At 45.6% G+C, this 12,381-nt stretch overlaps 1 protein-coding gene across 1 annotated transcript; it reads right to left on the bottom strand.

Annotated features, from left to right (window-relative positions):
- Positions 1-201: 201 nt before the first annotated feature.
- Positions 202-2,773, bottom strand: LOC143768736 (cysteine-rich venom protein 6-like). The gene is made up of 4 exons (XM_077257387.1): positions 2,712-2,773; positions 2,487-2,550; positions 2,330-2,371; positions 202-603 (listed from the first exon to the last, which is right to left on the bottom strand). The coding sequence occupies exons 2-4, from the start codon at positions 2,521-2,523 to the stop codon at positions 245-247; spliced, it is 438 nt and encodes a 145-aa protein (XP_077113502.1). The 5' UTR covers positions 2,524-2,550; positions 2,712-2,773; the 3' UTR covers positions 202-244.
- Between the last annotated feature and the right edge of the window lie 9,608 nt (positions 2,774-12,381).

Genomic DNA, 12,381 nt, shown 5'->3' with positions numbered 1-12,381 from the left:
TTGTATTTAGGCTTAGACTGGCCCATTGGGGAACAGGGGAATCCTCTGGTGGGCCGCAAAGCCAAGGTTGTAGTACTGTATGTGTTGCATCTGATACTATTATACTTGCTCTGTTCCTCTCTCCCTATCTGATATTTCTATACTGTACAGTATATTCATTGTATCTGACAATCTTATAAAAAGGACGAAAAGACATAAAAATTATTGTGAATGTTTTATTAAGGTTAGAAAAATTCCAGGCAATCTAGGGTGCTGTGGTTTTAGGATATTCCTCTTTCAGCACACATTTTGACTTATCGTCCAGTAACACGTAGCCTTCCTTACAGATGCAGCCTTCGTTACATTTAAAGGCGCACTTAATCATTATGTTGCCGGTACTGGGGCAGGGATTGACACATTGCACATATGTCGTGTTCCCGGTGCAGCCCTCACATTTTTTCTTCTGTACACAAGATTCCCCCAGCTCCACATATCCATCCTTACAGAAGCAGCCGCTCTTACAATTCTTCGTGCAAGCACCTCCATTAGGGTGGGTGCAGTTTGCGGGGCAGGCGCTCCCACACTCTTTATATTCTTTATCGGGTGGACAGTTTATGACAGTGGCTGCAAAATTAGAAAAAAAAATTATATTAAGTCAGGGGATTGAGGAAGAGAAAACTTTATATAATGGAAACATAAATGATATAAGAGAGGCAGGACTTTCCGACAACCACGAGACATGGTATAATGGCTCATTCAGTGATACATAGTAGCTCCGGGGTTCTAGAGTGACTTAATGGTTGAAAAAGTGCTTGTTGGTCGTCTAGTTGAGTTTGCGAACATCATGATGGCAGCAGAGTTCATGCTACGGACTGGCAACTATCCTCGGGTATACTGAGACACTGATGGTGGCTTTTGAGCAGTGTTGGTGGCCAAACTCAGCAAGTAACAGGTGATGATGACCTATCTTATAATTTGGTAGAAGCTACAATGGGTCCCACCAATAAGGAGATGGAAGAATCAGAGGGTCCCAACTTCATGTTGACCAAGCAGAAGACGGCGAAAGGGGTGGTGAGAATGGGACTCATCGAAAGGTGGAAGAAATCAGTGAAGAGTGAGAAAAACCAAGTCAACACCCTGAAGAGGAGGCTCATAAACGGATATCTGTCAAGCCGTAGAGAAAAGAAGAAACTGACACTCTTCTGGAGTGGGGGCAGGTTGGTCCGACAAAGGAGAGTACCCACTGAGAAGATTGTACTCAGTCTAAGCTTATGTGCACAGGTTAAGTATTTTCTGCAGGCATTTTTTATTGCAAATAGTGTAGTATTTGCAGGAAAAAAAAGCAGTATATAATAAGTTTTTACTACTTTTTAAAATGTTTTTCCAAGTTATTAGAATGGGTGAAAAAACTCTGCAAAAACATGACGTGTACACTGGTAACTATTCTCCTTGTCCATGCTAGTGTAAGGAGACTTAATGGCCATATAATGCTCCTTCGAGAAATGAAATATGCAAAGAAAGAGGACTTGAACTCTAGTGACCCCAACTGGAAGTAGCAATCTACACAAATAGAGACGTTGCCCTTTAGACCTAAGTCTGAGGTGTCTCATACAGCCAAATAAGATCTCTTGCTTTGCACTGAGGAGGAGCAACAATCCCGAAACACGTGTCTGCAAATGGAGACTTGGGTTTGGCTTTTATCCTAAGTCATATTGATTGCTACTTCCAGTAGGTGACACTAGAGACAAAAGAGGCAATTTGTATACATAAACACTTGCAAACATTATATGCTGGATTAAAAAAAAGTATCTTCAAGAATAAAAGGAACCCAAGTCTTTCAGTCGTTTATGGATTCCTATATTTAGTCCTTCGACTACAATGTAAAAAATCTAAAAGAAGAAAATAACTTGTTCCTTTCTTAAGTGAAGTCTATCACAATTCCACATTACTCTGCAGATTTGCTGCGGACGCTCTATGTATATGCACTTGATACACTCCATCCTCTAAGCTAGGTGTAACTTTCCATCTACAGTGATATAATGTCCTGTTAGAACCAATGGATAACATTACGATGGACAAAGTATCACTGTGGCTCACGTGTCACATAGTTCCATCCAGGCTTGGACTGGCCGACGGGAGGACAGGGTGATCCTCCGGTGGGCCACCACCCTCTTATATGAACTCAATATTATTTTTTGCTCTTTTTAAAAGACACATTGTAGTTTATACACTCACAGTATCCAGTTCAGCAATAATGTCAAGGAGTAAATGTAAAGTTATTTTGCAAAAAATGTTCCACACCATTTATAAAAGTCTTAAATGTTGTGGTGTTAGAATAGATAATACTCACTTTTTTGAGGGTCTTGTGCACTGATCAGTATGAAGGCAGCTCCTGCAACACACAAATCACCAGAAATCAAACTTCTGCTTTAGTCCCAAAGTTGTCATATGTTACGAAATCTCCATAAACCCCAAAGGGAGAAGTAAGAGGCGCAAGAAACCCTCACCCAACAATGACAGCACCAGAGTAGAGACGGGCGACATCTTCACTTCTGGAGTTTCTTCTTCTTCCTAGAGAAAGGAAAAAACAAAACAATGCAATTAGAAAACATTGCATTTTCAAGACATCTGCTTGCAGTGTATCAGAGCTCTCCATGGTAATGATAGATGATGTGCAGCCATAATTGTGTCTGGATGAGGGGGGTTGTGGTTGCGTTGGAGCTGGTACCTACCTGTGTGATCTGCCAGGTGTGGTAGTACTGATGTGTGCCCCGCGGAGGGCCAGATTATATATACAGGCTGGGAGGGTGTGGGCACATTGTACATTTTGCAAACCTGTCTTTTTTTTTCTGCTTGTGTAACAATGGAGCCCTGGAATATTAATATCGCAAGTGACTCATGGTCTACATGTCACCATCATGTGCAGTTTTCCAATATCTTGGGTCGTTCCATCCTCTTGCGGAGACTCCCAATAATTACACCTTTCACTGTCGTCACTCCTCGTGGTTACACCTCGTCCTCACTTATTATTGACTTTTACTGTCTGCAGTGTTCCCAATATTAGCCAACCTGAGGAGACTTCTGCCAAAGAGGAAACATTTGGGAACACCAGGTCCACCACCTTAGGGACTGACAAACTAAGACACAGGTGTCCAAAAAGCTCCAGTAGTCCCGCGGATCTCATTAAGGGGATGCCGCTCATCATTCTTAGTGGCAGACTTTGCACTTCGTATATGTGGGAACTTGGGTAATGGGGTCACATTGGACAGAGGCATCTCCCCCTACATTGAGCTTTATAAATGTAGAGCATATTTGCTTCATAGGTTACCCTAAGGTCAAAGCTGATCCTGCAAAATATCCTCTGAAACCTAACAGATGATCAACGTCAAGAACAAGGGGGCCCCGTACTGCATTCATGAAGACAGTAAACTGATATCATTGATGGGCTTTCCTAGTCCTGAAGCTCAGAGATGTCCTCCATTGCTTAGGTTCCTCCGCATTTATGTAGGCATCTCGTAGAGCAAGTCTGCACAACATACAGCTCCCGTGTCGCATGAAGCCTACGAAAAGGTTTGTTACAGCCCACTGGAAAAGGGAGATATTATCTCCATTCTTCCTATATTTAAATGTATTTATTGCTTTCCACAATATCTACATTCATGTACTGATGGTGGTTCTGGTGCTACATTCATGTACTGATGGCGGTTATGGTGCTACATTCATGTACTAATGGCCGTTATGGTACTGCATTCATGGTGGTTTTGACTCTGCATTCATGTACTGATAGTGGTCCTGGATCTGTGTTCATGTACTGATGGTGGTTTTGGAGCTGTTTTCATGTACTGATGGTGGCTCTGATGCTTCATTCAGGTGGTGACAATGGATCTGGTGCTGCAGTAACTCTCCAAATCCTCCTCAAATACTCAAAACTTCTGGTGATGTATTAATGTACTGATGATGGTTCTGGTGGTGTATTCATGTTAGTAACTGTAAGTGTTTCTGCAGCCTTTGGGATTGGTTCAGTGTGGAAATATAGTCCTTGGACAAAAAAACCTTGTGCTCCCCTGTCTTAGAGGAATGTCCACGGGCCATACAGTATATTCAGGATTTTTTACTAGAGCCCCCATTCCATGTGACCTCCTTTAAAGATATCTGTTGTGGTTGATTGAGGATGAGAGTTGAGAAATACTGATTTACATGGTTGACTAGACTCGATTACACCATATTCGGCCCTGGAATTTTTCCAAAGTTAGTAGGACTATAGTTCTAAGTATTATTAGGAATATAATTAGAACTTGTCTTTACTGATGGACGAATCTGGAGAAATTCAAAATCTACATTGCACTCAAATTTGGCCAAGTAATCTGCATCATATTATACCCTCTCCAGACTCTGGAGCAAAATAAACATTTGTAAAGAAAAATGTAAAAAAAATTATACTCACCCAGCCCTCATCGATCCTGCTGCGTAAACCTTCCACAACATGGTTGCAGCGCCCCAGAGTCCTGGTCGTTGCAGTACTGTGGCTCCGCCACTAAGGGGAGCTATGGTACGTCTGATGGCACTGAAGGAGTTCATCTGACCAGGTATCACAGACACCAATACATTTCACAGCCGGGCCTCCAGGGGGAGCTAAGGGTTCTATTCATTAGGCCACTCCCCACCATTGTGGGTAAACTGGGGGTCAGGCAGGAAGTTAGGCAGAAAGCTGACTGGGTTGGAACCAGGCAACACCTAGTGGCAGAGGGTGTTGTGGGAGAAGATTCGGTAGGGTCCCTGTCAGGGGTGGGATCCTGACAGAGGCCTGGCTACAAGAAGGAATGTAACGGGACCGTGCCTGCTCAGCATAGCGGCGGTGCCCAAGGAAGGATTAGAAGCGAGATAGATTGTGCTGAGTGAGAAACGAGATCAAAGCAAGAAGGAGAATACCAGTAGGAGTCGTGCTGTGAGACCGAGGCAACATCCTACTGAGGCGCACAACCGGCGGCCGGAACGCCGAGGGAGTATTACAATATTCAGCTTCAGGCAATACTCTAAAGCAACGGCAGGACAGTCAGTCTAAGGCGGGCTGTCTCACCCAAATCACCTATGCAGTCTTGGGGGGCAACTTGTGGAGAGGGGCGACTCTAGGGTCCCGGAAGAGCTCTGAGCCTACCCGTCATACGGGTGCCGTCCTAACCGCAACATCAGGGAGGGACGGAGGATTAGCAGAACATCATCTAATCGAGTTGTGAGGGAACTTAAGAAACGGACACAACAGTTGTGGGGACTTTCCGTAAGCACAGCAGGGAAGGACCGCAACACCTAGCGCTAGAAGGAAGGCACAGATTTCCACCTGTTAAGAGAACTCTGGAGGTGCCATTGGACCGGCCGGACTTGCGCAGCCTGGTTATCTGGATTCCGGACTGAGGACCCAGACATCTTCAGTAAAGAGGTAAAGAGACTGCAACCTGGTGTCCTCGTTATTTACTGCACCGCACCACCACCACCACTACCACCATCCATATCTATTATTCATTGTACGCCCCTCGGCAGGGTCACGGACCGGGCCTAGCCACCGTGACAACCCCAGAGCAGAGACTCAGAGGCCCGGTACCGGGTACTCCTCGGCCCTGCGGCAGTGGGGGCGCCGCATGGTCATCTTCAGTCCAATCACTTGTGTCATCTTCACTGGACCATCTTTGGCATCCTCAGATTTTTGGCATCTCCTGCACTAACTGAGCTACGTGAGATCATAACCTAATCAACACTGGGGACTCCAAAGATGACGGACACCAGAAGACTCTAAAGGAGGCCCAGTGAAGAACACACAGTAAGTGGACCAAAGTAGACAAGTGAAGACCAGATGACTGTCTTTGTTTTCCACCTTTTTAACCACTTACTAAAACTTTAGAATTTTGAGAAACGGCGTCTGGATGTGCACAAATCACATCGCAAAAAAAAATCAAATCTGGCAATATAAGATTTCTGTAAAATTCATTTTACCGTCAAATCTATTTCGCAGCCAGACAGTGACCCCCATCATCCAGTCAATGTAATTATGAACGAGGAGTCCTGGAAGTGATGATCCGGCCCTACAGATCTCACATCATCCAGTCTGTCCGGGATCACATGAAGATACAGAAGAATCCGCACAAGCTTCATACACAGAACATCTGGGGCAGTTCTCCAAGATGTTTGGAAACAACCTCATGCTGAGATCCTCCATAACCTGTGCACAGGTGACAAGAAGTGATGAAGGTGATGGATGGTCACCAGATACTAATGATGGAGGCGACGTGCTGTCACCAGATTGTGGTGATGGAGGCAACGGATGGTCACCAGATACTGATGATGGAGGCAACGGATCGTCACCAGATACTGATGATGGAGGTGACCAATGGTCACCAGATACTGATGATGGAGGAAACGGATGGTCACCAGATATTGATGATGGAGGTGAATGACAGTCACTAGATACTGATGATGGAGGCGACCGATTGTCACCAGGTACTGATGATGGAGGTGATGGGCAACAACCAGAAACTGATGATGGAGGAGACAAGCAGTCATCAGATACTGATGATGGAGGCGAAGGGCAGTCACCATATAATGATGATGGAAGTGACAGGTGGTCACCAGATACTGATGATGGAGATGATAGGCGGTGACAGAAAAGACCCCCAAAGCAGGGTCCGGAGTCCCCATTGTGAATGGACCGGTGGAATGAAATAATGGGACCCTTATCCTGTAGATAGGTGATAAATGTAATTTGTGGAAAACCCCTTTATTTCAGTTTTTGCCAAGTTCTCCGGAGAAGAATATTTTCTGCTGATTCAGAGACCCCACACGATTATCTCAAGTTGACCCAAGAGGATGTTTTCATAAACTTTTTATATCCTATAAACCCAATAATGAGAAATACAATGTAGCAAAGACTTAATCGCTCAACTGTAACTTTGAGTTGTGCGTCTTCACCGCCGGTCTCGGAAAACCTTATCTTCTCGATGACAGAGTCGTTCTCATTCGCAATCTTGAGGTGGAACACAATGTCCCGTACTATTATATACAATGTTACACACGCAACTTGGTCTACAGGCATCAGTAGGGTTGAGCGACTTTCATTTTTTTAAGATCGAGTAGGGTTTTGGGAAACCCGATTTTGTCCAGAGTCGAGTCGAGTGCAGTCGGCCGATTATCGCTAAAAGTCGGGGATCGACCGAAACACGAAACCCAATGCAAGTCAATGGGGAAGCATAGTCGGCAGTGAGTGGAGGCCAGGAAAACACCTACAGTGCCCATTTTAATGCCAAAAACATCCATTCTTGTTTCTGAAGCTTGCCAATCTTAATTAACTGTATAATAATAGTTGGGCATAGGGAATTGGGGGAAAGTTGTGGGGGGAGTAGGGCTGGCTCAAGTTTTTCGTGGGCCCAGGAAATGCGGACTACGTCACGGCGGAGTTGCAGGGAAAGGTAAGTATTTAAAAGTTGCAAGTGCTGTGATCCTGAGCAAGCAGGGGGGGGCCCACTCGTTCGCATTGCCACTGGCACAGGGCCCCTCAAAGTACGGCGGTGTGTTTGCATGGCGGGAGCGCCTCCCACCAGCAGCGACACTTTTGCGTACTCTGAGGGGCCCTGTGCCAGTGACGTCGCCAACGAGTATGCCCCCCCACCTGATGAAGGAACCTGCACTTTCATCTGCACCTTCCTCTTTGTCCCTGTGTAAGGTGGTATAACATGCGGGAAGGGGAACCTTACTTTCAGCAGGGACAGATTCTGGCTGTGTAGAGTACAAGGGGAATGTAGTGGTCTAGGTCAATGTACCAACAGACTCATTTAGCAGTGGCTGGGCAATGGGCAGGATGAGGAGGAAACAGATATAGGGCCAAAGAATAAAGTAGGCTACATGCAGTTCAAAATTGGTAACAGGACTAAACAGGCGGCATTGCTTTGTTCAGTGGAGTAGCAAACCCAAGAGCAGCAGACACTGTTTCAAGGGCCTAACCACACTAGTAGGCCAAATGCAGTTTAATATCTGATAGTATAGGGCGAAAGCCAGAATGTGGAAGCTCAGCTTTGTTCAGTTGAGGACAACACCAGGGAGGGGCAGACACCTTTAGTAGGCCGGAAAAGCCTATTGCATTTTTTAAAATGGTAATTTGGAGCAGAAGGTTGAAGCTCAGCTTTATTTAGTTGAGGGCAACACCAGGGAGGGGCAGAAGCCGTTAGTAGGCCCTAACCACCATTTTTTTTTTTAAAACCACTTAATGAGAGCCGGAAGGTTGAAGCTCAGCTTTATTTAGTTGAGGACAACACCAGGCAGGGGCACACAGACAGACACCTTTAGTAGGCCGGAAAAGCCTATTGCATTTTTCAAAATGGTAATTTGGAGCAGAAGGTTGAAGCTCAGCTTTATTTAGTTGAGGGCAACACCAGGCAGGGGCACACAGACAGACACCTTTAGTAGGCCGGAAAAGCCTATTGCATTTTTCAAAATGGTAATTTGGAGCAGAAGGTTGAAGCTCAGCTTTATTTAGTTGAGGGCAACACCAGGGAGGGGCAGAAGCCGTTAGTAGGCCCTAACCACCATTTTTTTTTTTTAAAACCACTTAATGAGAGCCGGAAGGTTGAAGCTCAGCTTTATTTAGTTGAGGACAACACCAGGCAGGGGCACACAGACAGACACCTTTAGTAGGCCGGAAAAGCCTATTGCATTTTTCAAAATGGTAATTTGGAGCAGAAGGTTGAAGCTCAGCTTTATTTAGTTGAGGGCAACACCAGGCAGGGGCACACAGACAGACACCTTTAGTAGGCCGGAAAAGCCTATTGCATTTTTCAAAATGGTAATTTGGAGCAGAAGGTTGAAGCTCAGCTTTATTTAGTTGAGGGCAACACCAGGCAGGGGCACACAGACAGACACCTTTAGTAGGCCGGAAAAGCCTATTGCATTTTTCAAAATGGTAATTTGGAGCAGAAGGTTGAAGCTCAGCTTTATTTAGTTGAGGGCAACACCAGGGAGGGGCAGAAGCCGTTAGTAGGCCCTAACCACCATTTTTTTTTTTAAAACCACTTAATGAGAGCCGGAAGGTTGAAGCTCAGCTTTATTTAGTTGAGGACAACACCAGGGAGGGGCAGAAGCCGTTAGTAGGCCCTAACCACCATTTTTTTTTTTAAAACCACTTAATGAGAGCCGGAAGGTTGAAGCTCAGCTTTATTTAGTTGAGGACAACACCAGGGAGGGGCAGAAGCCGTTAGTAGGCCCTAACCACCATTTTTTTTTTTAAAACCACTTAATGAGAGCCGGAAGGTTGAAGCTCAGCTTTATTTAGTTGAGGACAACACCAGGGAGGGGCAGAAGCCGTTAGTAGGCCCTAACCACCATTTTTTTTTTTTAAAACCACTTAATGAGAGCCGGAAGGTTGAAGCTCAGCTTTATTTAGTTGAGGACAACACCAGGCAGGGGCACACAGACAGACACCTTTAGTAGGCCGGAAAAGCCTATTGCATTTTTCAAAATGGTAATTTGGAGCAGAAGGTTGAAGCTCAGCTTTATTTAGTTGAGGGCAACACCAGGCAGGGGCACACAGACAGACACCTTTAGTAGGCCGGAAAAGCCTATTGAATTTTTTAAAATGGTAATTTGGAGCAGAAGGTTGAAGCTCAGCTTTATTTAGTTGAGGACAACACCAGGGAGGGGCAGAAGCCGTTAGTAGGCCCTAACCACCATTTTTTTTTTTAAAACCACTTAATGAGAGCCGGAAGGTTGAAGCTCAGCTATATTTAGTTGAGGACAACACCAGGGAGGGGCAGAAGCCGTTAGTAGGCCCTAACCACCATTTTTTTTTTTAAAACCACTTAATGAGAGCCGGAAGGTTGAAGCTCAGCTTTATTTAGTTGAGGACAACACCAGGGAGGGGCAGAAGCCGTTAGTAGGCCCTAACCACCATTTTTTTTTTTAAAACCACTTAATGAGAGCCGGAAGGTTGAAGCTCAGCTTTATTTAGTTGAGGACAACACCAGGGAGGGGCAGAAGCCGTTAGTAGGCCCTAACCACCATTTTTTTTTTTTAAAACCACTTAATGAGAGCCGGAAGGTTGAAGCTCAGCTTTATTTAGTTGAGGACAACACCAGGGAGGGGCAGAAGCCGTTAGTAGGCCCTAACCACCATTTTTTTTTTTAAAACCACTTAATGAGAGCCGGAAGGTTGAAGCTCAGCTTTATTTAGTTGAGGACAACACCAGGGAGGGGCAGAAGCCGTTAGTAGGCCCTAACCACCATTTTTTTTTTTAAAACCACTTAATGAGAGCCGGAAGGTTGAAGCTCAGCTTTATTTAGTTGAGGACAACACCAGGCAGGGGTACACAGACAGACACCTTTAGTAGGCCGGAAAAGCCTATTGCATTTTTCAAAATGGTAATTTGGAGCAGAAGGTTGAAGCTCAGCTTTATTTAGTTGAGGGCAACACCAGGGAGGGGCAGAAGCCGTTAGTAGGCCCTAACCAAAGTTGAAGGCCAAATGCAGTTTAATTTCTGATACTATAGGCCGAAAGCCAGAAGGTGGAAGCTCCGATTTAGACAGTGGAGGACAATTTGAATTAGGGACTGCAGACAGACTTAGTAGGCTGTCCCCTGTGGACCATGCATCCACCACATTAACCCATTGCGCCGTAATGGACACGTAATCTTCCGTGGCCATGCCTACAGGTCCATGCGTCTGTTGTCAGGTGCACCTTTGTACTCACAGATTGCCAGAGTGCATGGACAAAACGGTCTTCTACATGCTGGTGGAGGGTTGGGATGGCTTTTCTCGCAAAAGAAGTGTCGACTGGTTAGCTTGTAGCGTGGTACAGCGTAGTCCATCATGGCCTTATTAATAGTAAATAAAATATATAACTAGGCTCTATGAACTTTTAAATAGGTTCCAGGGGTACACGGGCAGCATTGGTGTGGTCAGTGGAGGAGTATTGCAAGTAGGGGCTGCAGACAGGCTATCAAAGGCCTAAAATAACAAACAGTAGGCAGTCATGGCAGTTTTACATCGGTTACATGGATACACAGGCAGGCACTCCAGGCAGCATTGTGGTCAGTGGAGGAGTATTGCAAGTAGGGGCCGCAGACAGGCTATCAAAGGCCTAAAATAACAAACAATAGGCTCATGGCAGTTTTACAGCGGTTACATGGATACACGGGCAGGCAACTTGGTGGTGGTGAGTGGAGGAGTATTTAAAGTAGGGACCGCAGACAGGCTATCAAAGGCCTAAAATAACAAACAATAGGCTCATGGCAGTTTTACAGCGGTTACATGGATACACGGGCAGGCAGCTTGGTGGTGGTGAGTGGAGGAGTATTTAAAGTAGGGACCGCAGACAGGCTATCAAAGGCCTAAAATAACAAACAATAGGCTTATGGCAGTTTTACAGCGGTTACATGGATACACGGGCAGGCAGCTTGGTGGTCAGTGGAGGAGTATTTAAAGTAGGGACCGCAGACAGGCTATCAAAGGCCTAACATAACAAACAATAGGCTCATGGCAGTTTTACAGCGGTTACATGGATACACGGGCAGGCAGCTTGGTGGTGGTGAGTGGAGGAGTATTTAAAGTAGGGACCGCAGACAGGCTATCAAAGGCCTAAAATAACAAACAATAGGCTCATGGCAGTTTTACAGCGGTTACATGGATACACGGGCAGGCAGCTTGGTGGTGGTGAGTGGAGGAGTATTTAAAGTAGGGACCGCAGACAGGCTATCAAAGGCCTAACATAACAAACAATAGGCTCATGGCAGTTTTAAATCGGTTACATGGATACACGGGCAGCTTGGTGGTGAGTGGAGGAGTAGTGCAAGGAGTGTCTGTCCCAGTACTCCCAAAATATAAATAGATGTTAATGTCTCGCAAAACAACCACAACAAAAAAAAAGGTGGCATACTTAGGTACAGGGGTGGGCTCATCTACTGAGTTTCTGACATAGTAATTTGGCAGTAACTATTTAATGGTGCCAATATAGGACACAGACACAGACTACTTTAAGTTGCATCATAGATGTCTACAAATTTGTATTGTCAGTGCCAGACATTGAATGATGTCAGCGAATAGACTAAAGATTGGTGGAGCTGTGCGACATAATTTTGGACGTGGTAGAGCACATTTTGAGCTGGGGTAGGGGGGAACTCTCTTGAGGCCGGCGGGACCGCCCCAGGGCCCCTCATGTTACAACGGTGTGTCTGACGTTGGTTGCGCGCCACCACCGCCAGAGACACTACATTGTACTATGAGGGACCCAGTAGCAATGCCGTCAACCAAAAGCGAGCACACCCACCTCTTCAGACAAACAGCAGTCTCACGGGTGCTTGCGCCAAGTCGCGATACCACGGCCCCGTGTGGGGAGTTTTGCCATTTAGGGAGGTGTAAACATGTCGTATCA

Source organism: Ranitomeya variabilis, chromosome 4, assembly GCF_051348905.1.
Source record: "Ranitomeya variabilis isolate aRanVar5 chromosome 4, aRanVar5.hap1, whole genome shotgun sequence".
In the NCBI taxonomy this organism is placed as follows: Eukaryota; Metazoa; Chordata; class Amphibia; order Anura; family Dendrobatidae; genus Ranitomeya; species Ranitomeya variabilis.
This window is presented reverse-complemented; position numbering and strand designations above follow the sequence as displayed.